Source organism: Seriola lalandi, unplaced genomic scaffold (assembly GCF_002814215.2).
Source record: "Seriola lalandi dorsalis isolate HSWRI2012SDOR001 ecotype SW California unplaced genomic scaffold, Sedor1 jcf7180002054554, whole genome shotgun sequence".
Lineage (NCBI taxonomy): Eukaryota > Metazoa > Chordata > Actinopteri > Carangiformes > Carangidae > Seriola > Seriola lalandi.
In genome coordinates this window covers 1,378,272-1,403,892 of record NW_019525107.1, presented here as the reverse complement: position 1 = coordinate 1,403,892, position 25,621 = coordinate 1,378,272, and the positions used below count along the sequence as shown (strand labels likewise).

Here is a 25,621-nt window from a genome sequence, read left to right as displayed (position 1 = left end):
CAGAGGCCTCACAGACTCAGATGTTTTACACAGCCTATGAAATGTTTGAAGGACACAGAAAGCGTAAGTTCCACATGGGCACAGTTTCCTCTCTGCCGGGCTATACTGGGGAGGCAGACCCGGCCTCTCCCTCTACGTGTCATGCATGCACTTCACCTTCCGCAGCATGGATAGACTGGAGGCCTGGTAGCGCCCATGTACAATCAACCAAGCAGCTCTGAGAAACACCCCCTTTACTCACATTCACACACACGATGGCCCAGAGCATCTGTGTTGTCTAATGTCCTGTCAGTTCATCATCTTTAGTTGAATCCAGATCTAAAGATGGATATTTGTTTTCAGTATTTTATTATATAAGTTATCATGTTCCTGTCCTTGTTAGAGACGAAGCTTATAAGATTGTACATGAGCATTACTGGCTCCCAGCTGGCTCTTCGGGTTCATCGGGGTCCATCACTGCAGGAAAAAGTGCATGTTAATTCTTGCGGGCAGTTCCTTATGAATGTTGAGGCATCTGTCTATTATTGCAAACAGTCCGAACTGTAAAAGTTGCACTTCACAGAGCTCATATTGTAGATGACAAATAATTGAATTATTGATTACTCTGATATTGTAGGAAAATGTCACTCTAATTTGGACAAATATGTCAAAAAAGCCTGTTTTTTTTCATGAATTAATTTGTTATATAAAAATCTATGACATAATAAAACTTCACTTTAAGTTGATGGGGTTATATTATCCAGCAACTTTCCATTTTACGCTAGGGAATTTAATCGCTCTTTAACCCATAAAAAGAGACATTTTGTTTCATCTTGCCAAATGATTAAGTCTGGCAGTTATTCCATTATCAGGTGCTAGATGCTTACAGTTTGATTTTGTGCGACAGTGTCTCCACATTCAGAGACAAGAGATGTTCCTTCCTCCTTCTCTTTGTACTCTGCTCTTTACTTCTTCTCCTCTGGAAACATGCTGTCATCTGGGCTTCAAACATCATACTGTGCTTAATACATCCCATCACACCCTTATTACATCATTAGCTGAATGCGGGTAGCAGAATGGTGTCCAATGCGACAGGGCAGTGTTTCAATGAGTCACACAGATGGAATAACACGGTAAATGTGATATTAATAGATTAATGTCGAGCTATTTTTCAAATGTCTTGACTTCATACATAAAAATCATAAAATATACTATATGTTCCCTCACTGCCTCCAGTGGTATCTAGGCATGAAGGTAATACCTTCATTTTATCTGCCCAGGTTTAGAGATATCTCTTTGCTGTCATGCAAACACAATGGAGGTGGATGGAAGTACTTTCTACAAAAGAAATCGTCCCTATAAAACTGCCGACAGCATGAATAGCGTATTATCACAAGTATAACAGTGACCCTGTTTCTGCAGAGACACATTACTGCTCAATTCTCTGCCATGCTAGCAGTGTCGTTCTGTGGAGGTCCCAGGCTAAAATATCTCAACAACTATTGGAAGTATTGCCATTACAATTTGCACTGGCATTTGTGGCCCCCAGAGGATGAACCCTGTCTTTGGTTATCCCCCAACATTTCATTTATTACATTTCAGCAGCGACTCAAAGTTTTCACTTATCTGAAATATCTCAACCCCTACTTGATAGAATGGCATACATTTTGTACAGATGTTCATGGTCGCCAGATGATTTATCGTAAGGATTTTGGTGATCCCCTGACTTTTCCTCTAGGTTTTGAAGGAAATTTCTCAACAATTGGATGGACAACCATGAAATCTGGCACACAAGTTCATGACTGCTTCAGAATTAATAACTTTGTTGATCCCATAATTTTTCATCTAGCACCATCATCGGGTCAAAATATAAAAATTTTTCCAATACCTTGGTTTATGATGAATGACACACTATCAGCTTCAGCTCTACTTTGTGTTTAGTCACAATTAGCATGTTCACATGCTAAATTAAGATGCTGAACATAAACATGTAAGCATTGCTGATCAGATTTAGCTCAAAGTGGGAATTAGTCTTTTTAGTTTAGTTTTTTTTTGTATATGTATTGTTTTATATTGTTTTCGGCAGTGCAATTAAATTCTGTTCACCTCCATACCTGCGTACTGGGGTGAAGGCAGTCAGATTCGTCAAAACCTGGAAAGATGAAACCAAAAGTATCTGCTTGGTTAGATTACCAGCAGAGGTAGTGAATGTGGGTCAGTCGACCCTTTCAGTTTCATCACCTGATGCAATCCATCATAGATCCTTACAAAACACATGACAGAGATTCTTCAAAACACCCACAGTATATAATCAAATAATTTCTCGTTCTTAGAGGTTACACGTGTGTTGAGTGTAGACTTTCGGCCATCGTGTCTGTCCCACAGAGGACAATGAAACCGCTCTCTGCCCTGGAGTACTGGTGTTGCTAAGGTCAGAGAGTCACAGCTCGGCCCAGGCTACAACAGCCTCTGAAGTTTTCAGCCTGCTTAGATAGCCTCATGCTCCTCCCTGCCTACTGAAAGAGGCCTTTCTTTTGCTCTGTCACCCTGGGATCATACGGGATTGAATACGAAGTCTAGCAGCCAGCCAAACTGGCGCAGACAGTGGTATGCCCAGAGGCCATGCCAAGGCGTGTCTGCCACATCTCATCTGTTTTGTCTGCTCTGAGGATGTAGACTGCCAAGGGTGACAGTGGGGGCACAGGCAGAGGCCATCACAGTCTAGTCAATTCATTACGCACAGCTTATATATGATGCACAAGCAGCATTGAGAGTCGTGACAAGTTTTCATTACACTCGATCACTTTACCAATAGACCAGTCTGCATTATCACTTTACTTTATCACTCTGAGAAGTCTCTTTTTTGAGCTGTGTTTGACTGTTGTGTCTACTTTTGTAGCTGGTGAAGGGGCCCAACCTGTGGCCACCATTACTCCCTCAGTACTGAATGTCCAGCAAGGCCAGAGGGCAGAGTTTCGCTGCACAGTAACTGGGAACCCAACCCCCGCCATCGAATGGATCGGTACGACCAGTTTAAACTCCACTTTTGTATTATTTGGTTCAGCTAATATCATATTAATTTGAGTGGACAGTTACTTTGTTTTAGTCAATCATACTTAAGGAGACTTTTGAGAAGATTCTGGGAAATTCAATTAAGTACAAAGTCATAGACATTCATCGGTGTGTGCAAAATTTCTCCTTGAGTGACCAGGTGTAACTGTGATTATTACAGGAGGTCCAGGGAACAGACTGAGTCCCAGAGCGGTAATACGAGGTGGCGTACTGACCTTCACAGCAGTGGACCCAGCTGATGAGGGAGAGTACACCTGCAAAGCCCTGAACACTCATGGCGAGCACACAGCGCGGGTTTCCCTCTTCATACAAAGTATGCTCCGTTTAGGGTTAAGACTTGATTTAATGCTAGGGTTAGGTTAAGGTTAGGACAAGGGTTAGGGATAGACATGTAATGGTTATGGTTAAGTTAGGTAGGTTAGGGTAAGTTTTCCCCTTACGTTATGGAAACAGGTGATCGTGGGGACCTCACATATGAGATGAAAACATAACAACACTTAATAACACAAGATCTTTTTCTAAAAACCATAAAAAACATTCCATCAGAATGAGACTGTCCCACCTATTTTCAATGGATTCTTAGAGGATCAATGATTTTTTTGAAAAACAACTAGCTTTAAACAACAGAAGCATCTCACGTCACTTTTTGTACATTTTTGTAACCTGGTCAGGAATTAAATGCTCTCTTTAGCTTACCGTCCTCTTGCTTTAAAGTGACACTATGCAATTTTTAAAAAAAGAACGTTGAATTCATAATAATTAAAACACACACTTAACTCAATTCAATACATTCTTACTTGGTCTGGTATTGTAGTTGGTAGCTTATGATAACTAACGTCAGCCAAAGTCTTGTTTGTTTGTGCTATTATAACACTACATTTTACCATATCACAGTTAAGCATTTCAAAGTTATGATTTTTGTTTTTTTTTCTGTCAAGCTCAAGATGTTGTGGTGTATATAATATATTTTGTCATTGAATGACGATGCATTTTTTGGTCAGAATCTAACCCAAGTGGCCTAGGCACCCAGCCTCAAGTCCAAGTCAGTCCCCAAAATGTTGAAGTCCATGAGGGCGACACATTGAGGTTGTACTGCCGCGCATCTGGATCGCCCACGCCGAAGCTCACCTGGCTGAAAAATGGAGGACAAATCCCTCCACAGGTGAGACGTCCCCTGTTGTCTCAGTACCTGAATGGTGACCAAAACGTGGATTGATTTACATATATCTGTATCTCTACCTTGCACCTCAAGGTGTGTCCGGTGCCGATGGTACTTCATCATACTATGTCAGTTTTTATGACTGTTTCAGCATTTTGACCACTTACCTTTATTTTTTCCCTCCCTTCTGTTTGTCTCCTCCTCCCCTTTTTTTTTTGATCCCACCCTGTTCTGACGTTTACTCAGGCCATTCCCTCTCACGGTTTCCATCAGTTTAAAAGCAACAGTGTCGATGTGTTACAGAGACGTATTGAGGAGCTGCAGGTCTGTCCATCTGTCCGATGTCTGTCTGTCCTGTCTCATAGTTCACATCCATTGTCCTCTACTGACCTCGTCTTCACACATTGTCGACTAAGTGCATGATCAAACGTGTCCTTGATTCACACCTTGTAAACCCTGTTAATTTACATCAGCTGCTCACTAAGTCCCGTTAGAGGTGGTGCCAAATACATTAAAATCATCTAGCTGGGTCTGGTTGACGTCTTGGTGTACTTGCATGCAGTTCTTGTTTTTTATGTTGCGTTTAATTAATGAAGGTGTTCCATAGTCTTTTGTTTTGTTCTGTCCACATCAAAACCATCCCTGACGTGTTTGGGCTCTCAGCACCCAGTTGACCCTCATCATTCCATTGAGTGTATTAACAGGACTAAGTATACAGTAGGTACTGTAGGTATTTCAGACATATTTTTCTCCGTGCCAGGCGCAGCCCTCTGCCCCCATGCCCCAGGGGTTTTTTTTGTGTTAGTCTGGTTTCTGCACGGCCCTCCTCGGCTCGGCAAGGGCTCCGGGGCCTGTTTAGTTCTGCCTCAGAGAGCCACTGCGTTGTGTCAGCCTTTCCCAGGGGGAGCCAGGCTCTGCCGTGCGACCACGCAGAAATTCTGTATGCTCTAGCAAACGGCTTGCTTTGAAAACTCGTCAATGGGTTCAGACACACATTGAGCCAAGGCCCGCCTCAGCCACTGCTCGGTTTAGCCTCCCTCACGGTTGAATGGGCCGGAGCTAAGCAGCTTTGTCCATGGATGCCCCAACACCCCCCGGATACAGTAATCCCTCCCCAGACCCTCCCCTCCTGATTCCCCTCCCCTCTGAGGTGTTTCCAAACTTTATAAAAGCTAATTTTCAGCCTTGTTGGGCCTCTGACTGCCATGTGGAGTAGTATACAAACAAATCAACTTGTTGATTACTCATGGGACAGAAAGACATGAACGTTCTTAAATATGAGTGTTGAAATTGATGCAGGGTTTGGGTTTTTACTCTATTTGCTCTGAGGTATTTGATTTGTGGATCTTTTGACTTCTGCGAATCTGGCTAGTGATTAGATTTTGCAGTTAAGATGATTCTTTTTTTTTTTAATGCTTATTGAGTATCTTCTTGCTCAAATCAATGTGTCACAAACTGTCAATTCTAACTTCATTTTTACAATCATCAATCATTAATTCTTTTAGCATAAAGATAATAATAGTGTAGTACATGTAATTATCACAGATCACGATATATTAACAAATTAAAACCACAACAATCATCATAGAGATGTTGGCACTACTTTGTACAAAGTGAGTTTCACGTGCAAAGTATTGTGCCATAGAAATCATGAACAAAAATCCATTTAGAGAGCTACTGAACTGTAGCAATAACAGCTCTTGTCTTGTCTGTAAGATCTACACTGTGGTGCTTTTGTGTCGCTATTAGCTAGTAATGTCATAATGTCATATTCCTGTTGTTTAAAGGGAAGCAAGACAGGTAAGTGATCTACTTTGTCTTCAGTATAATTATCTGTGTAAGTCATATCTTTGAAATGTAATGCTCAGTGCTGTGTGTCATGGCAGGAAAAGGGGCGATGTGATTGAGATTGAGGTTTTCTAATCTGCTCCCTTACTGACGTGTCCTCTCCAGGCCCGCATGGAGCGCACCGACATTGGCACTCTGCTCATCCCCAACATCAAGATGTCCGACTCAGGCACTTACATGTGTGTTGGCAGCAACAGCATTGGCTCGAATAGCGCTCCAATCAAAGTGACGGTGCTCAAAGGTGAGATGGCTTGACTGTTGGTGATTGACTCAGAGGTTGCAATTTGGTTTCAATGTGAACATTTCAGGTGTCATATTTTGCATTGAATTAGAGAAAACATAATGTGGTGCATATGTTTGTGTTTGTACAGCGGACCATATCTCATCAGTGGTCAGCATCCAGCCATCTATAGCTGATGTCCAGGAGGGCCAGAACCTGGAGCTCAACTGTTTCGCCCCTGGAAATCCTCCTCCCCAAGTCACCTGGACGAGAGCCAGTGGACGCCTCTCCTCCAACCACCAAGTAATCACACAAAAATGGAAAATGCATGTTATTTGTGTCAGAATCACTGCACAGCACTGACACTGCAGTTTGAAGCTTATTTAGCATTGGTGGAATGTGTCAGTACATTTATCCAAGTACTGTTCTTCTCTTACTGTATGTGTGCTTTACTTGAGTATTTCTATTTTATGCTACTTTATACTTTCACTCCTCTACATTTCAGAGAGAAATGTTTTGCTAAATCCTCTGCTTTTAACTCGCAACTATAGTCACTGGTTCCTTTGCAGACTTATAACTTATAAATGATGCATGATATGATGCATCGTTATAGATTCAACCACCCAACAGTGTATAAAGTAGTTAAAATTAGCTCCACCTCAGCCAGCTGTGATATTAAAATACTGCTTATGTGTCAGTGGTTGACAGTGAGCTACTCTGCCCAACAAGTACTTTTATATTTGATACTTTTTTGTCAATTTTGCTGATAATACCGTTGTATGTTTGAATGCAGTATTTTGCAGAGTGGTATTTCCTCTTACTAATTTAAAAACCCACTTTTGTAGAGTGTATTTTTTTTTCCTGTTTATTCCCAAATCATATTCTTTATTATTGGTTAAACTAGTATCATATAGACTTGAGTAGCAGTAATGGTGGTAACAGTAGAAATATTATGAGTAATAAAAGCTATAATACTTTCAGTATTGTAAGGGTCTCCATTCCTTTGTGCAGGTTCTGGGCAGTCAGCTGCGGATCCTGTCAGCCTCTCCAGAAGACTCAGGAGAGTATATCTGTCGGGTGCAGAGCAACACTGGAAACCCAGGCTCTCGTGTCCATCAGGCCTCTGTCTCTGTGTCTGTCACTTCATCTTCTTCACGTAAGTCAGTCAACACTTTAAGCCTCATAGATGTTATGTGGACAAGTCTTGCTTTGTGGATTACATAAATGGTTTTTCACACTGCAACAGAATGCAACACAATAAACACAAGAGCCCGTTTGTTCTTTTTCCATGTGTTTAATCCCGCTGTACTCTGCTGTGCTCGAGGTTGGGCAATTTACTCTGACTTTGACGGTCATTTCTTTCTCACTGAGGAAATTAGACTTGATGGCAGCATCAGTCACAGGCTGGGAGAAACACATTAATGGCAGGGCATTACATGGCAGAGTGTTGTTCTCAGACTAACACTGCCTCACTTCATGAATGAACTTTCCAGTTGTGCTTTCCAGTATTGCCCAGCGTGACCTCAGATTGAATGATTTTCCTCGCTACTGTCCCATGATCTCATCCTCATTCACTCCTTCCTGGACCTCAGAAGAGTTTGAGTTCTTAAACTGCTGCCAATGAAGCCCGTAGCCACATGGGATTGCAATTTGTTACTTCAAGTGTCTGTGAATGATACGTCAGCGTAATGAAGTGAGATAATGAACAAATCTGTCCAGAGCCTTAAAAAACTGCCGATTTCTGCTGCAGGTCTTCAGAGTCCAATCATCGCCATTGAGCCCCACAGTGCTGCAGTGCGTGTGGGGGAGTCAGCTAGCTTCAGGTGCAGGGTGTACAGCGGAGCCCAGCCTGTCAGACTAGAGTGGAAACTGGCCAGCAACCAACCGCTGCCAGGTAATAATAACACACACACACACACACACACACATACACACACGCTCAGCTGCCTCTGAGGAATAAGCCTGCTTAATGAGTTCTGATTTTATGAAGTCATTATTTACAAGCAATTACAGTCCAACCATTAAGCACTCCTCTGTTACTTCTTTTAATGACTGTAATGACTAATTGAGAACTCTCTCTCATCTCTTTCTCCTAGACTTGCACTGACATTTTTGCATTAACTACAATTTTGCATGACATTAACTAGAAGGGCACTCAGTGGGTGCAGACCAAGGCCAATGTCAAGCGACATACTTCATCAGACTTCAGAGAAAAAAAATTCAAATGGTCTGCCCCCAAAATTTAATGGGTTCTTCCCTGGCTCTCGTCCCACCCCCCCACCAAGTTCAGTGCAAATCAGTTCAGCACTTTTTGCATAATCCTGCTAACACATCAGACACAGGTAAAAACATAACCTCCTTGGCAGAGGTAATAATATCTGGTAAGATTTCATGACATGATGGCTTTTATTCTGGTCTTTGTTGTATCCAATCATTTTTTTCTAAAAGAGCTTAAATAAATTTGACTGCACAAGGCTGGTCATTGTAAAATTCCTAGATTTTAATTAAGAAGTCTTCAGCTTAGGTTCTCTTAGACGGTTTTTGAGTATCTTCAAGAGTTAGCTGAAACCTAAGATTGAGAGCTACTCAACATGTCTTAAAAAGCCACTCCAGCAATTAAGTTTCACTCCTATATTAAGTTGGAGGACTGAAAAGAGACAAATTTAAGCTTCAAAAACACTTTTCAACATCTCAAGCCAAAGCAAAGATCATTAGCGTAAACAGGGTTATTTATTAAAACTTCAGAGAGCTTCCTCCGGGAGCCGGCAGAATACATTAGACAACTGCTTTCACAGGCTGAGCAGTATCAATACATGACAAGTAAACTGAACTCCCCTTTAAGCTTCAAAAGTCTCCTGCGGTATCTACAGCAGCTCTAATGTTGCATTTGCTCCCCTGTTCTGCAGACAATGTCAAAGTCGGCCCTGATGGTTCTGTTATCACCATCACCAGCGCTCGCCCTATCAACCACGGTGCCTACCGCTGTGTGGCGAGCAACCCGTTCGGCATCACTCACACCATTGTGTCTTTGATTGTCAAAGGTGAGTCACATGCACATCATGTTGCAAACAGGAGGAATCTTCACGGAGGGTTCCCTCTAGTGGCTGATCAGAGACGTGGTCGTGTACTAGTATTTTGTACCTGTACTCTCAGAGATTCCTGTGGCCACCGTCACCCCCGTTGGACCTGTGCGCGTCAGAGTGGGCGAACCCATTAACCTGGAATGCCAGGCGTCAGGAGAGCCACGCCCCTCAGTGTCGTGGCACCGGCTGGACAGCAACCGTAAGACCATGCTGAGCAGCCCTGTACCCATGGAGTCCAATGCAGTCATGCAGGTACTGATCATGTTGTGTTGTTGCTTCTGTGTTGCTATTTAAAGACTCGTATTCAAACTCGGTCGTTGAAATCAGACTTTTTTTTTTTGGTTTTGTTTGTTTTGTATCTTGATAGTGAAATATATCCATTTTCCTCTTGTGCAGATACTCGTGGCACGTCCAGAAGACAGTGGCACGTACGTGTGCACAGCTCGCAACAATGAGGGCTCTACGGAGACCAACATAGAGGTGGTTGTTGAGGGAGGCTCTCAAGTTCCATCAGTGCCCAGAGGCTCCGTTCCTGAGCCGCTGATGATTGTGGTGGAGGGACAGACTGCGACACTGCGCTGCGAGGCCCACGGTAATGACTGAGAAAAATGTCATTTGAGTTCACTTGAATGTGTTATGTTTTGTCTTCCTGTGTCAGTTTTTCATGTCGCGTCACTTCACTGTATGAAAGAGAAACATCTTTATTGTAAATGAAAGTCAGAAACTGGCTTTTCAAAATGAGCCGAGCCAAGGATTTATGTTTTGCTCTCCACTTTGCTTCTGTAGGTTTCCCCTCACCAAAAATCACCTGGTCCAAGCTGCGGTCTCCCCTGCCTTGGAGACACAAGGTGGTGAACAACAGCTTGGTGCTGCCCAACGTGGGCCGGCAAGACTCTGGAGAATACATCTGCAGTGCCACCAACAACATGGGCACCACTGACGTCACCATCATGCTAGATGTAGAAAGTGAGTGTTGTTGTTTTTTTACATTAAAAAAAAAAAAAAAATGTATTCAGCTTTATTATTTTTAAATGTAGTATCCACTGAATGGAAATTCCTTCTTCATGTTTCATGTTGCTCCCAAGAAAACAAATAAACCCAATGATTTTTTTCCTCCTATCTTTAGCTCTTCCTTATGCCACATCTGTGCCTGATGATGTGGCTGTGCGCGTCGGCGAGGTGATCAGGTTGCAGTGCCTGGCCCACGGCACTCCTCCTTTAACCTACACTTGGACCAAGCTGGATGGAAACCTGTCCCCGAGGGCTCAGGTTAGCGGCGGGGATCTCCAGATCAACCTGGCCGCTGCCGAGGATGCCGGGAGCTACAAGTGTGTGGCCAGCAACAAAGTGGGCAACAGTGAAGTGGTCGCCAAAGTCACAGTCAGATGTGAGTTTGCTGATAATATGATGATTCGACAAGGTTTAACATGTCATAGAGATAGCTGGCAAATGTGTCAGAGCATCTAAAGATCCATGAAGGAGTGTGCGCAGTGATATTCCTGCACCTCAACAAGAAGAACTAAAATACATCTCCGTCGTTCCCCTCTGTAGCTCCTCTGGCGGTGCGTGTGTCACCCCAGGTTGAGGTGAAGGCCCAGGGCAGTGCTGTGGAGTTTACCTGCTCAGCGGCAGGTGGAATAGAAACCAAAATTGAGTGGCTGAAAGAAGGAGGCGCCCTGCCGCCAAACCACCACATCAAGGATGGAGTGCTCAGGTGACTCATGAGGCTCTGTGCTGGGTTGTTGGAAATAGGCAACAGTACAAGACAAAAACAGCTCTGAATGTTTGGATATGTATGATATTTAAGGATCAAATGCATCAAACACAAGTTGTATTTACAGCTGTAAATCTTTAGAAATTAGTTACAATATTTTATATCTATCTTTAATATATACTAATCTTTTTTTTAATGCTAAATTATTTGAGCACGGTGGCTTTTAGCAAATGCTACTCAAATAGGAGTAAATAGCACTTTTGTAACGGACTATTTTCAGCTGCGGATTTGGCGAGCTAGCAAGTATTTAGCAGCCGGACGGTTGGTGACCGTTGGGTCAACTCAAAATAAACTACAGTGACTAAACATGTCATCCGGTGCAACAGTGAGACTCACTTATGGGTTTTTAATAGGTGTTGGACAACAATGAAAGTCTATGGCCCCAGAGGAATAAGCTATATCAGGCTTCGGCTACACAGAGAGTACTTGTTTGGAGGATACATTTATTGTTGGTTTTGGTCTTTTCATGGACTTTTTTGGCCATAAAAATGTAGAATATTACCAGACTTATCCTTTAAATGGGTTAAAACATTTAAATCTACTGATAAAATTCCTTAAATGTGTAATATGTGAAGTAAAAACTGAACCATGACTTGTATTCATGTGTAATTTAATGTCTCTCCGTAGGATTGAGAACCTTGAGCAGAGCAATGAAGGTGTTTATATCTGCAGAGCGAGCAGTGTGTATGGTCAGGCCCAGGACACTGCCAGACTGACCATCCAAGGTCTGTAGAATTTACTGCAAATATAGTAATGTATATACAACTTAATCAAACACAAGATAACTCCTTCCTGTTTTTGTCACATTTCTCTTTTTTTCCCCACAGCCCTGCCAAAGGTGATGATCAACGTGCGTACCTCGGTGCAGACCGTGATGATTGGGAACTCTGTGGAGTTTGAATGCCAGGCTGTCGGTGACCCGGAGCCCACCGTCAAATGGAGTAAAGTAGGCGGGGCTTTGCCAACTCACATCATGGTGAAAGGCGGCATGCTGAAGATCGATCAAGTGACGGAGGCCGACGCTGGGCAATACCGCTGTACCGCCACCAATGACGTAGGCTCAGTACAGTCCCAAGTGGTCCTTAACGTTCAGTGTGAGTAATCCTTAAAACCGTCCACAAATGCGCTTGCCCAGACACACTGATCTCTTGTCACTATCCTCGTTGAAAATCCTTTGCCTCTTTGCACAGCCCTTCCTCAAATCGCTGCACTGCCAGAAACAAAAGAGGTGACAGTCGGGTCTGATGCAGTCTTGCCCTGTGTGGCCTCAGGATATCCTGTGCCTGAAATCAAATGGTCCAAGGTAAACCACAGTCTAGGAATTCCTTGTAGTACTTTTTTAAATTTGTAGAACTGTTAACTGTCTATAGTCCAAATGCTTGCCAATTCATCTGGCTTGAAGAGAGTAAACATTTTGCTGATGCTGATTGTGTTTACTGTGTCTATTTCTTCATCTAGCTGGAAGGAGAGCTTCCTCCCAAGTGTTTCCAGGAGGTCAACGTGCTGACGGTCCCTCGCATCACCCATGACGATTCTGGGACATATGTCTGCACCGCCTCCAACAAACAGGGCAAAGTGGAAGCCTTTACTACACTTATGGTTCATGGTTAGTATGCGGAGTGGACAGCACAGTAGGAACGGAGGTTTTAAGTAGGAACTACATATTTCTCTGAATTTAACCATGAGATTGTTTGCTTTTTCAGAGAGAGTGATGCCGTACTTTGCCCAGGAACCCTTGTCTTACCTCACCCTGCCCACCATCAAAAATGCCTACAAGGCTTTCAGCATTAAGATCAACTTTAGACCAGACAATGTTGATGGTAAGGAAGCACACCCTTAAATCTTCTTGACAGTTTAATTGTACATTCTACTATGTTGAATCTTGCAGTGCAGTAATCTATATGTCATATTTCCTCATGTATAATTTTTACTGCGTCTTGTGTCCCCTCCCCTCTCTCCCTCACCTCTCCCTCTCACCCACGTGGTGGGAAGGTCTCATATTGTACGCTGGTGAGTCTCAGTGCTTGAGAACCACAAGGAGCTCAAGGCTGATGTTGGCAGCGCTGCTTTCTTTTTGGCTGCATCAGACTTTCACATAATGCATCCAGCTCAGAGCAGATTTAGGGGCTGTGAAAGAGATGCAGTGTGGTGCATGGCCTACGTTTTTTTTTTACTGTACAGGCTGTTCGGTCATGATCACAAAGCCACTTTTAGGAGTATTACAGTCATCGGCTTAATAAAAGCTTGGTTATAAATCTCCTTTTACTTCGTACCCTACTTTATCAGCTTCTGCGCTGCCTAGGGAGCAGAACTGCTGCTTCGAATCACAGCCCATATACTATGCTACAACTATATAAATGCAATGCTACACACGTGTCTTATTTAAGCTTCAGTACAGTTCCAAGTGAGCGAGAGGAAACACAAATAGCCTTTGCAAGTAGTAATTGGCTTTTCTATTTTTTTCTAACCTACCCGCAGTTTGTGGAGACATTAGAGCAAAATAGAAAAGAAACAAAGGAAAATATATGGCTGTTATTCTTTATATTAACAGTTTAATATTTTTCTTTGACTCACAACTTATCTGTGACTGTTTGGATTTTTGCCACTCAGTCCATCAGGTAACAAACTGCAGAAAAAAGCTACAAATTCATTGCAAAAGCTATTTGACTTGATGATATTAATTTAAAGGTCTGACACAAATATGTGCAGCACATCCCGGGTAATCTTACTTACACTTCAAATCAACTGTGTTGCACATTTATGCAGACTGCTTTCTCTCTCGTGATCAGAGCTAGAAATAGACAAATAGATGTGAAAGAGGGCATGTTCCCACTTCCCCGTGAGCCTGTGTGGCTCGTGTAAGCATGTAAATATCCAGCATGTGGAGAAAGAAAAGCGAGGACTAGTAGTATAAATCTAACTGGTTGCACTTGGCAGCCCAATGGTCGGATAGCAGGTTATAATCTGGCTTCAGTTGGCTTTAAACCTGCCTCGCCATAGCATGCTGCTTTACCGTTAAAGATTTTATCTTGTATGTTAATGACTCCATTACAAGCAATGTCCATCATAACAAGTCACTTCCACTTATAAATATATATATATCCATATATTTTATATAGTGTAAAATCTTGATTTTCTTGAGTGACAAATTCTACCACTGGGATCAAATGATTAGTTCATGAATGTTAGAAAAATCAGTTGCATTGTCTTGTGACAAAAAGAAAACTTGTGGAAGATTCTGCTTGATTACTATAATAAAACTGGCAGATTTATTGAGTTGTTAAGATGGATATTATTGTATGGTGATCTAGGATCACATTCGTAGTAGTTCTCACTAACCCTGTTTTTTTGGTGTAGGTATGATCCTCTACAATGGCCAGAGGAGGACCACAGGAGCCGACTTTATCTCTCTGGGACTTGTGGGCGGTCGCTTGGAGTTCAGGTCGGTTTATACTTTATATTCTTTAAAGTTCTAAATGACTTGTATATACAAAAAATGAAAAAGTGAAAATACAGCATCATGAAGCCTGTCGATGATCATCATTTTTAAAAATCTGTTGTGTTGTCTCAGGTTTGACGTGGGCTCCGGCATGGCCAGTATACGTGACCCCAACCCTATCAAACTGGGAGAGTTTCACACCGTCGAGCTCTATCGCAACCACACCCTGGGCTACATTATTGTAGATGGAGGGGAGCCCATCAACGGCAGCTCACAGGTACTTACGTAACTCCTTCTCCCACCCATTTGTGTTTCATGAACTCAGTGATTCATACAGTAAATGCTCATTTCCTCTCCTCAGGGCAAGTTCCAGGGTCTGGATCTGAATGAGGAGCTGCATGTGGGTGGATACCCTAACTACACACTCCTCGCCAAAACCGCTGGCATTAAGACCGGGTTTGTTGGTAAGACGTCACTCAGAAAGGATAGAAATATAGTATAGAGAAAACATTTTTTTCTGAGTGTGCTGAATTGTCATCGCTGAATATTGGTACTGTGCAGGCTGTATCCGTCAGCTAGTCATCCAGGGTGAGGAAGTCATCTTCAAAGATCTGGACCGCAGCTCTACTGGCGTCAGCAACTGTCCCACCTGCAAAGATCACCCATGCCAGGTCAGTTACATCCATCCATTCAATGTATTTGTAGTGACTGGTCTGTGTTTAATTCCTTAATATCAATAAGATTTCTCTCATGTAATTCAGAATGGCGGCAGGTGTGAGGACTCGGATGCCAGCTTGTATAAGTGCAGCTGCCCCAGAGGATTCACCGGAAGCAACTGCCAGCACCACTCATCCCTGCACTGTCACTCAGGTACATTTGAATCTCCACAGCCAAATTAAAGTAATTACAGGGTAGCTTTATACCAGTAGATAAGAGAAACGGTCTCTTGACCTTTTGTTACCTGAATCACCACAACAGAGGCCTGCGGACCGGACGCCACTTGCATCAATCGCCTGAATGGCCTGGGCTACGACTGCCGCTGCCATCTTGGCAAGTTTGGAAACAAATGCATGGATGGTAAGACAGGAAATCAATCACCCTCACCTCCCATAAACATGACATAGTTTTAGGTATTTTCCAGCTCTTATGTCCTGTTAATATTCCTCAACAAACTAAATCTTGATGCATTTTCCTCCTCCTTTGCCCTTACTAGGAGAACTGGTGACCACTCCACTGTTTGATGGGGAGGAGTCATACATAGCCTATCCCCCTTTGACCAACATCCACGATGACCTGCGTGTTGAGTTGGAGTTCAAGCCGGTGGATAGAGACGGCCTGATGTTCTTCTGTGGTGGGAAGAAAATGAAGGTGGAGGACTTTGTCGCCATCTCCATGGTGGACGGACATGTGGAATTCAGATATGAACTGGGCACAGGTGAAGTTGACTATAACTGTGCAAAACTGAATTTCTCTACATCTAACCCTAGTACAACTACATCCCTGTTTGTTAGGTAAATTGTCAGAGCAAGTAAAATATCTGTTGACCTATCTTCATTTTCAGGCCAAGCAATCCTTCTCAGTGCTGAGCCAGTCTCTCTGGGCCAGTGGCACAGAGTCGTGGCCGAGCGGAACAAGAGGGCCGGCCACCTGAGGGTCGACCAAGGCCAAGTGGAGAGGAAGACATCTCCAGGAAAAGCCCAGGGCCTTAATATCCACACCCCCATGTACCTGGGAGGAGTCCCCAACATGGACATCCTGCCTAAGCCTGCAAATATCAGCGAATTGTTTCAGGGATGTATAGGAGAGGTGAGATCTCTCTGTGCTAAAAAAAAAAAGGAAATAAAACAAAGGTTATAAACGTTTTCTTGTAGCCTGTAGCTTAAACTTGTCTCCTTTGCTGCCCGCTTAGGTTTCTATCAACAACAAGAAGGTGGATCTGTCCTACAGCTTTACAGAAAGCAGATCTATCCGCAAGTGTGTGGACAACAGCCCCTGCGACCGCCGGCCCTGTCTGAACGGTGGTCACTGCATGTCGAGTGCTGAGTATGAGTACCAGTGCCTCTGTAGGGATGGATTTGAAGGTTAGTGCTCAAAGTCCTGGTGGCATTTGCGACTATAATCATTCTGCAACATTCTGTATACTGGTGAATTTTGGCAGATTTTTCACTTCATTTTTCGAGCTGTATTTACCCAAGATGACCTCCTCTATGACAAACTGTTCAAATCAGCTTCTTTTTGCATGTGGATGCATTGTGACATAAAACATGATGAAAAAAAAATCTCAGTAATTTTCAGTTAAAATTGGTAAAAAGCCAAAAACAATCTCCAAACCCCTATGAACTCACCCTGCCTTTGGTGTGAACTTGACCCTTGACCTTTCACCCCTGAGCCATGACTGGTATGTGACCCTGCAGGTGAGCGGTGCGAGGTGGTGAAAGATGTGTGCCAGAACAACCTTCAGTGCCAGAATGGCGGCAGCTGTGTCGACGGTCAGTGTGTGTGTGCACCTGGCTACACAGGCTTGAACTGTGAAGAAAGTAAGTATTGCTTATGATCATTACCATGTGTACCAAAACCCAAATTTATAATGACCCAATGTCAGTAGCAGCCAGTTAGTCTAAAAGCAAAGCATATGTGTCCTTGTAGTACACGTTACTTAGAGCATACACCTGCTGTAGACAAAGATATTCATCTTCAAAGCAGAAACACTGCACATAAAGCCAGAAACAAACCCATACGACTCACATTCTCCACAGTATGAAGCCCCTCTTACATCAAACAGTTCACTCCCAGCATGGCAGTGCCTGCTGGGAGGGTTAACCCTAAGTGATTACTTGTGTCTTACCCCTGCGCTCTCATGGCTATATCCTGCACATACAGGCCAGGTCTCCAGCTTCCCCGAGGCCCTGTGGAATTTGGAAGTTAGCGAGGCAAATGGTACAGTATCCTAACATTCAGTCTGCCTGACACGACCGTGACTAACAGGGGCTGAAGGGGCCTCGTGTACCTTCCGAGCTCAACCTGATCTGTCTATCGCCTAACACGTGTTCGCGCATAAACGCAAAAAACCAAACATGCGTCTGTACTCAACTGGCAACTGAGGCTCTTGTGCCCTCTGGAAAGTTGGGAGAGGGGAATTCTGCATCTATACTAAAAGGTAATAGGATGATAGACTGCAGTTGGGAGATCAACTGATTTCTTCTTCCTGTTTTGGACCCATGACACCATATCACCGTATTAAAACTGGAAATGCTAGAATGTGGAATTCCCCTTGTTTTCCTTTTCCCTATCATTACGTCAATGCCCGTAAGATGGCTACTCACAACATAAAATCTTTTTTTTCCGTCTACTTCAAAACTGCCTGTCTATACAACAAGAACAAAACTCACAGAAACTGTCCCAAGTCAGAACATTAAATCTGCTCTATGTCAACACATTTGTGCTGTTACTAACAACTTCAAGTGTCTGTTGAAACCACAGTGTGGTGGTTGTTTGGGTGAGTTGAGATGTGTTTCAAGCATATTTTCTACTTAATGTGTTATTTGTGCATGGAGTCACGGTTCATGAGTTCAGTCCCATCTCTGCGGAAGGTCAGAGATGGTGTGGAGTGTGAGGAGAATGACAAATAACTTGCTCATGTGTTGGTGAGGACTGTCGAATGAGACTGCATCATGCAGTTTAGTTGTACTGGGGATTTTTTTTTGTATTGAAATTTAGGATTATGATGTATGTATGTATTTAAAGTGAAACTACTAGACTTTTGAGAGAAGAAATAATATAATCTTACATTTACAAATGGGAATTTAATTTCTAAGCAATAAAACACACCTTTGCTCATTTCAGTACATTCAAAGGTTTTGCTGTTACAGGCTTACTTGGTGTGATATAACCACTAGCTTAAAGTAGGTAACGTTAGCAAACTTTAGACCCAACTTTGTAACCCAACACTTAACTGACTTAGTTTGCGGACTTTATAGTCTTTCTTTATTTGTGCTACTGCAATGCTATGTTTTAGCATGTCACAGTTTAACTTTGCACATATTTTATCAAAAAATTAAAACAATCTCTGACATGCTAAATTTTTATCTGTGACATGCTGAAATTGTAACAGTAGCACAAGCACAGAGTAATAAGGTCAGCAAAAAAAAAAAAATCAGTAATACCATCTACACAGCAATGTCTATCGAAGGTTCTTTGCTAACATTAGCTAACATTAACCACAAGCAACTGGTCATAAAAGACCAAATGAGCCTGTAGCAGCAAAATTTCTAGGTGTATTTCACTGAGCATGTATGTATGTATTTCTTAAGAATTCAACTTTTTATTTGTAAGAGTAAGAATATTTTATTTGTTCTTTCAAAAGTTTCATAGTTCCACACCACCAACAAATTGAAGACAATTCTGGTGTCAGTGAAAGAATACTTCTTTTTGTTAATGAATGCTGTCTAACCAAGCCTGTCTTACCAGGGTTTCTTCCATGCTTTCGCCACTGGAGGGCACCATAACAGTGAGGATGAAAGTTCACAGCAGCCTTACTATAATCTGAATACTGTTTTAATTTGTATTTTACTGCATTTTTTTTTGTAGATTCACCCTACCAATATGCAGCTCATTTCCACAATGATGGATACATTGCCCTTCCTAAATCCATTTTCCCGAGAAGGCAAGTGCAGTTTGCTTTTCAACATTGTTTTGCTCTTATAATTTGTGTATTATTAGGAGTTAATACCTCAAAAGTAACATTAGTGTTATTTTTTTCTTATTTGTTATTTTTTTCTTTCAGTGCCCATGACTCACCAGAGACCATCGAACTGGAGATCAACACTGGCTCCTCTGAGGGTCTGATCTTATGGCAGGGAGTGGTAAGTCCTGGTCCTGCTCATGTCTTTAGACTTATCTATAGGACTGAGCCATGGTTTAATCCAAATCTTAAACCTAATACTCACATATCCCTCCCTTCCACCTCTTAATCCTCACCCAAACTTTGCTACTGCACATCAACACTCTTAACCATCACCACTACCTCAACTGTGAAGAAGTGACACTCATTAATGTTCTCATAACATTCAATGCGACTTTCAGACTTACACGTCAACATCAATACATCACTGAAACAATACTGCATTTTCTTTAATTTCCATGTTTCACTGGCTGTCAAGCAGCATTCCCCATCACACTGTCTAATTCATACTTGTGCCGCTCAGGCTGTGACTTTGTTGGGCATGTTGGCTGCAAGCCTGGCTCTATCTGACACCACTAAATAAGTGCATGTTGCTTCTCTAACTCATCCTCCGTTTTCCTCAGGAGACCAATGGCGCACGCAATTTGCGAAAGGTGCATGCTAGTAAAAAGGTATCGACTCATACACAAGACACTCTTTATTTATTTGGCATGTCTCATAACGTGCATTTTCAAGAAAAGAACATGTATGCTTGAACAGTTGTACTTGATTTGAAATACATGATGAAATAAAAAGGTATCTGTGTTTGTATTGCACGATGTGCATCATGGCTTCTTTGTCATTGTTATTTTGCATGGAAGACTTTATGTCACACTTATACACATACTGTTGGGAACGATCTGACTTCAGTAAATAATGCTTGCTTTTGTAGCACTTGATGTGGAATATTACCACAAAGCAGCTGGTCATTGGTCAATAGTTATAATATGCAGACACGCAGCATCTTTTTCCTCTGCTGACTAAACATGTTTATTTCCAGGAACTCGGAGAACACGGCAGAGGCAAGGACTTCATTAGTCTCGGCTTGCAGAACGGACATCTTGTTTTTAGGTGACTTACCCCTGTAATTCTGAGGTTCTGTTGATATCTGGATGAATATTATTTTCAGCTTAAATTCATGTTGTAGTAATGCTCATGATTTGTACAATATCCAGTTACCAGCTGGGCAGCGGAGAGGCACAGATCTTGTCCCAGAGGTCTATCAACGATGGGAAATGGCACAAGATCACAGCAGTCAGGTATGATTATATATTATATCCTGCAGTCCTTTGATTTCACAGTGTATATACAAACATTTATGTTTGTTGGAACTTTAGGTGAGATTTCAGATGATTAAGTGTTATAACCAGAAAAGTGCGAACAGGTGACCAACGTTGTGCAGTGATTTTTTAAATATTTGTGCATTTACATCCATATTACAATTATTTACAACAACAGAAGCAGGCATGATGCTCATTGTGCTGGATTACTGAATGGAAAACAGGAAAAACACATCATCAGAATACCCCAGTATGCTTTGAGATATTGTCAGAAGTAATGCAAACTACATACTGCTATAGTTCTTTTTATTTCTTTATTTTAATTCTTATTATGAAACAATGTGCCATACAAGCATGAAATTCCATAAGAGCTGCTTGGATTTATGTTGTCTGTTTTTCCTCTGGCATATCAAATACAATATCAGATATCAGATTATTTTTTTTCACAGCAAACATTTTCACCTGTCAAAGCAGGAAAAGCAAAGCTGGAAATGTCATTAAATACAAATATGCTTTTCTTGCTATGACATTAACATGTAGTGTCAACTATTTCCTGGGTAACGTGTATTTAGTTCTTTTGTTGACTTGTGCTGTTTTTTTTTTCGTAGAACTGGAAAAGATGGATATATCCAGATTGATGGAGGAGCCGCACTACATGGACAGTCTAAAGGCAAGAGCCTCATGGTCAACACTAAAGGCAGTGTATACCTTGGTGAGTAGAGTGAAAGTTTGGAGTCCAGAAACAGACAAAATTTAGTTGTCACAATTAAGTCAAAAATATATATGAAAATACTGATAAGTAATATTGTTAGTTAGATGATAAATAGTTGAATTAAATAAATAATAAATACAAAGCGTACATTATTTTCCTTTAACAAAAAAGTTACATCAGTAGAGCAATATGTGGGGCTATCAGCCATTACACTTAATGTTAATCATCCATATACTGCCCTGCATGCTATACAGTGTATTGCTTGCTTTAACACTGTACAGAAGTGTTATTATAACAACAGGCCACGTTATTGTGTTCGAACAAGCACAGTTTGTTCTTAGAAGATTGGTTGTTTTTTTGTTTTGTGAAATGCAACAAAGTTTTGTGATGTTGTTATTACAAGAAAACATTCTTGAGCCGCTCCCATATACCACATATCCACAACGTCATATCCCCCCTTTCTCCTTCCCTCCGTATTTCCTGTCTGTACTGTATTTCTACCGCCACAATCAAATGAAAGCAAAAACAAAAGTTAAAAAAGAGAAAAATTTAGGTTTCCAGTAATAATGATAAAATATGTCATAATTAGATGAAAAATGTTATAACGTTAAAAGGATCTTGTAACACACAGCAAATTGTCGCTGGTCTATTTGGAAGTTCACGGACACCATTTTGAAGGTGGTCATAACATTGGCTTCATATTCAAGTGCAGTTAGCCATGTGATGTATTCAGTTATACTGCTTTGTCAGTGTAATAGCTTCAGAACAAATTAAAAGAGTTTCTCACTATAGAAAATGAATATGTATGTAATATCTTATTGTACATTTTTAGTTATCTCAGTCATTTATTTAGTCTAAAACCTGTTCTGTAGGTCCAAATGTCTAAAGAAAAATTCTATTACTACATGTTTATTGTGTGTGTGTGTGTGTGTGTGTGTGTGTGTGTTCTCATGTGACAGGTGGAGCCCCAGACATGGCTGCTATGACGGGAGGCAAGTTTTTGTCAGGAATGACGGGCTGCGTGAGGAACCTGACGCTGATGAACGCCCGGCCGGGCCAGCAGCCGGCCCAGGCCATCGACCTGCAATCCCACGCAGCCCACGGCATCAACGTGCAGCCGTGCTCTTCATAGACCGCAGCACACACGCCAACACACACACACACACACACACACACAAACACCCATACACACACATGCACACGCAGAGACTATGGAGTGATGTCACACACACACACACACACACACACACACACACACACACACACACACACACAGCAGACTCACACAGAGAGACTTATACACATAGAGCCTGACAAACTTGGTGCTTTGCTGCTACCAAAAAAATAACAAAAAAAACAAACAAAAACAAGATGACACAACAGGATTCGTTTCTCTGTGTGCAGTAAAACCAAAAAAGAGAGAAAAATTGAAACGATATTAACAAGTCTTCTCTTCCTCAGTGTTGTATTCTCAATGAAGGACTATTAACACAGGAGAACCAGTACAGTTTACATACTTCCAGCAGTAGTTTTAGTCATGAGAAGAGTAAGAGTAAAACATATTAGGCCTTCTACGATGGGTCAGATCCTATGGAGTTGGAGATGTTTTTACAGCACTGAATTTTTATTTATATACATATGAATATATATATTATATTTGTGGGGGAAACATGCAAACTAACCATAACTGCTCTTCAACTTTCCTAGAGTTTATTCTGGGTTCTAATACTGTGTGTCCAGGGCTTTTTTTAATAGGCCTAACTGTATTAATACTTGAAGACGTTTAGGCCTTCTTTCTTCACTTCTGTAGAGGAACTTTTTTTTTTTTTGCGCGAGCATGCTTACAGTCTTTTGGGAGAGGAGCATACACACACACAGTCACGGTCACATGCAGCTTCAGTACACAACTCAGGTCGTTAAAATACACATTAATTACCGCAAATGTTACACAAGTGCTGCTGCTTTAACTCGGCTGAATTGTTCCGCTTCACACGACACTCGCAGCGCCGGTGTGTCTTCTGTGTCTGTATTTGTTCTCTTTTTTTACGAAAAAGAAAGAAACCTTGGTGCTAACGTCAGACATGAAGATACAGCACATAGTCATATACAGGTTGCCTGTCTGCCTTGTTTTTTTTGGGGGTTTTTTTTGTATTTGGTTACTTTAGATTAAGAAAACTCTCTAAAAAAGGTCTCCACTAGTGTCACATTTGTTAATATGCATGGCATTTGAGGTTGAGTTTATGATGATACGGCATGATTTGTTGCCTCCACAGCCTTATATGATTGAGTAGATCTCAAAAAAGCAAGAGAAGGGTGTAATTTTTTTTAATGTGTGGTTGTTGAAGATATTGTTTCATGTGTAAAACTGCCAGTCAGGTAGATATCTGTATCAACTGAGAATGAGTGTGTTTGCTATGAGTAAATTTGCTCGTTATGTATGTCTCAGCCCTTTCCATTTCTCACAGGTTACTCTACTTTAAGCCCCAATATGGAGTCAGGTGTGTGTGTGTGTGTGTGTGTGTGTGTGTGTCTGTGTGTTTTGTCATTATCCATTTCCTCAGGAGGTTCAATCCAGAACTGCCTCAAGATGTAACTTCATTTTCAGGTTTGGTAGCTTTAGTGACAATTCAGGAAGCTATAAAACTCTGAAGGCTCCGTGGTTCTGTAGGTTGTTTTCTCTGCAGCAGGACACAGTTATAATAATAAAAAAGTGTTAAGTCATGTGGGGGGCGCAGTCGAAGCCTCCAGTTAAAAGTGCTGCGACCGGTAGTGTAGCTCAAACAAAGCATGCTCACCCCCGCCTTTAGTCGACCACACCACAAAAACCACAACGGCACGATCACTTTGGGGTTCAAAAATCTTTTTTTTCCTTCTCATTTTTGTAAGCTTAAAATATTTGTATTAATATCCTTAAAAAATGAGCACTATCCTTTCACCTAGAGTTGCTTCATTTTTTATTTATTTTATGTTTTTTTTTTCTTTTGTTTGTTTTCCTTTTCCTCTTTTTCATGGCTTCTGTTTTTCGACACTTTGATTCTGCTGTTTTAGAACAATCACAGAAGCTTGCTATTTTCTTTCCTCTGGTTATTGTGTATTGCCTCCCACATCCCCTTGTTTTTCCCCTCATGTTTGAATATGCCCCCTCCCCCTCCCCCCCACCTAGTAAGTTCTTTCAGAAATCACCCCAATGAAGTATCATGAAAGGTTCATGTGTAATACCTGACTGGAGCTGCCTGGTCATATGGTTGGAAACTGGTCTTATTATTCACTCGATGAAAGAAGAAAAAAAAATCTTAGGCTCCTAATACAATGAATGGGTTATTTATTTACTCAGAATGGTGTCATCATGAACATGTGGATTGAAAAGAGCCAATCCTGTGCTCCATGTTGAGGACACTGAAGCAGAGTAGGGTAGAGTGTGTGCTCCTCGTCGGGGCACCTTTTTGTGTATCTGCTCTTGAACTGGATTTTCATATATACACTGTACACTGATGCTAAGTTGTCAAGAAACTGCCACTGCTTTTTGTTTTCACGCCATTACAAAATATGAAAGGTGCACTTTTAGTAACAATGGCAGTTTTTACTTAGATTTTTTTTTTTTTTTTTTTTTTTAATTTTACTGTTTCACTTCTGAATGGCAGAAAAAAAAAAGCGAATCACTCAGTCAAATGAATGAAACTGTACCAGATGAAATATATTGTCCACGTCAGGACAACCTGACTGTTCCATTTCCAGTGTTGAAAAGACACTCCCCTCACCCTTGGTGTTTCTTAATTAAAAACAAAATTCATGTGCTATTTGTAATCTCGTGAGTTTTCTTTTCTCTAACCGGTATTTACTGTTGTCTGCTCTGCGCTGCGAGGTGGGTTTATATAGAGCATTCTTTGCACCAAATCACATCATTGTTCCCAAATGATCCATTGTGCAGGTAAGCCTTTAACCCGGTCCCTGAAGAGAGGCCGATTACACTTTCTATTTAGAAAGTCAAGACCCAGTGTTCCCATGTCGCGGTTACACCCAAGTTTGCTAAAATAAACCTGTCCAAGGGGTACAGTACTCTCATCTTACAGAGCCTGCTGTATTTATTCAAGTTACCATGGCAGTGGATAAGCAAAACATCAGGTAAAGCGAATGTCAGATAAAACAAGAAGTCTTAAGAAAGAAGAAAAGGTTAAGTAGGTTAACGTGTCAGATGAGTTGTTGGTACTGACGCAAAACTGTGTACATGTGTATTCTGTATTCAGTTATCTAACAGTAGTTTATATTAATAACTTCATGCAGCAGTTATGTAACCAGATTAGAGGGACCACTTTTAGCCACAGGGGGTTGGAAGGG

At 41.6% G+C, this 25,621-nt stretch overlaps 1 protein-coding gene across 1 annotated transcript in view; it reads left to right on the top strand.

Annotated features, from left to right (window-relative positions):
• The window catches only part of hspg2 (heparan sulfate proteoglycan 2), a 93,896-nt gene extending 68,813 nt beyond the window's left edge, over positions 1–25,083 (top strand). The window contains exons 48-86 of the mRNA XM_087176427.1: positions 4–63; positions 2,879–3,001; positions 3,212–3,364; positions 4,053–4,213; positions 4,457–4,534; positions 6,164–6,299; positions 6,430–6,581; positions 7,290–7,434; positions 8,029–8,172; positions 9,185–9,319; positions 9,432–9,613; positions 9,758–9,953; positions 10,148–10,327; positions 10,488–10,748; positions 10,913–11,075; positions 11,763–11,860; positions 11,963–12,229; positions 12,326–12,438; positions 12,594–12,741; positions 12,839–12,955; positions 13,128–13,145; positions 14,493–14,577; positions 14,707–14,851; positions 14,936–15,038; positions 15,136–15,245; positions 15,336–15,444; positions 15,553–15,651; positions 15,788–16,009; positions 16,136–16,380; positions 16,484–16,655; positions 16,989–17,111; positions 17,455–17,511; positions 19,162–19,237; positions 19,358–19,436; positions 19,879–19,926; positions 20,295–20,365; positions 20,470–20,553; positions 21,183–21,286; positions 22,246–25,083. Coding sequence (XP_087032553.1) covers positions 4–63; positions 2,879–3,001; positions 3,212–3,364; positions 4,053–4,213; positions 4,457–4,534; positions 6,164–6,299; positions 6,430–6,581; positions 7,290–7,434; positions 8,029–8,172; positions 9,185–9,319; positions 9,432–9,613; positions 9,758–9,953; positions 10,148–10,327; positions 10,488–10,748; positions 10,913–11,075; positions 11,763–11,860; positions 11,963–12,229; positions 12,326–12,438; positions 12,594–12,741; positions 12,839–12,955; positions 13,128–13,145; positions 14,493–14,577; positions 14,707–14,851; positions 14,936–15,038; positions 15,136–15,245; positions 15,336–15,444; positions 15,553–15,651; positions 15,788–16,009; positions 16,136–16,380; positions 16,484–16,655; positions 16,989–17,111; positions 17,455–17,511; positions 19,162–19,237; positions 19,358–19,436; positions 19,879–19,926; positions 20,295–20,365; positions 20,470–20,553; positions 21,183–21,286; positions 22,246–22,418 — 5,135 coding nt within the window. The 3' untranslated portion in view covers positions 22,419–25,083. The remainder of the gene's footprint in view (positions 1–3; positions 64–2,878; positions 3,002–3,211; positions 3,365–4,052; positions 4,214–4,456; positions 4,535–6,163; positions 6,300–6,429; positions 6,582–7,289; positions 7,435–8,028; positions 8,173–9,184; positions 9,320–9,431; positions 9,614–9,757; positions 9,954–10,147; positions 10,328–10,487; positions 10,749–10,912; positions 11,076–11,762; positions 11,861–11,962; positions 12,230–12,325; positions 12,439–12,593; positions 12,742–12,838; positions 12,956–13,127; positions 13,146–14,492; positions 14,578–14,706; positions 14,852–14,935; positions 15,039–15,135; positions 15,246–15,335; positions 15,445–15,552; positions 15,652–15,787; positions 16,010–16,135; positions 16,381–16,483; positions 16,656–16,988; positions 17,112–17,454; positions 17,512–19,161; positions 19,238–19,357; positions 19,437–19,878; positions 19,927–20,294; positions 20,366–20,469; positions 20,554–21,182; positions 21,287–22,245) is intronic.
• The last annotated feature ends 538 nt before the right edge of the window (positions 25,084–25,621 follow it).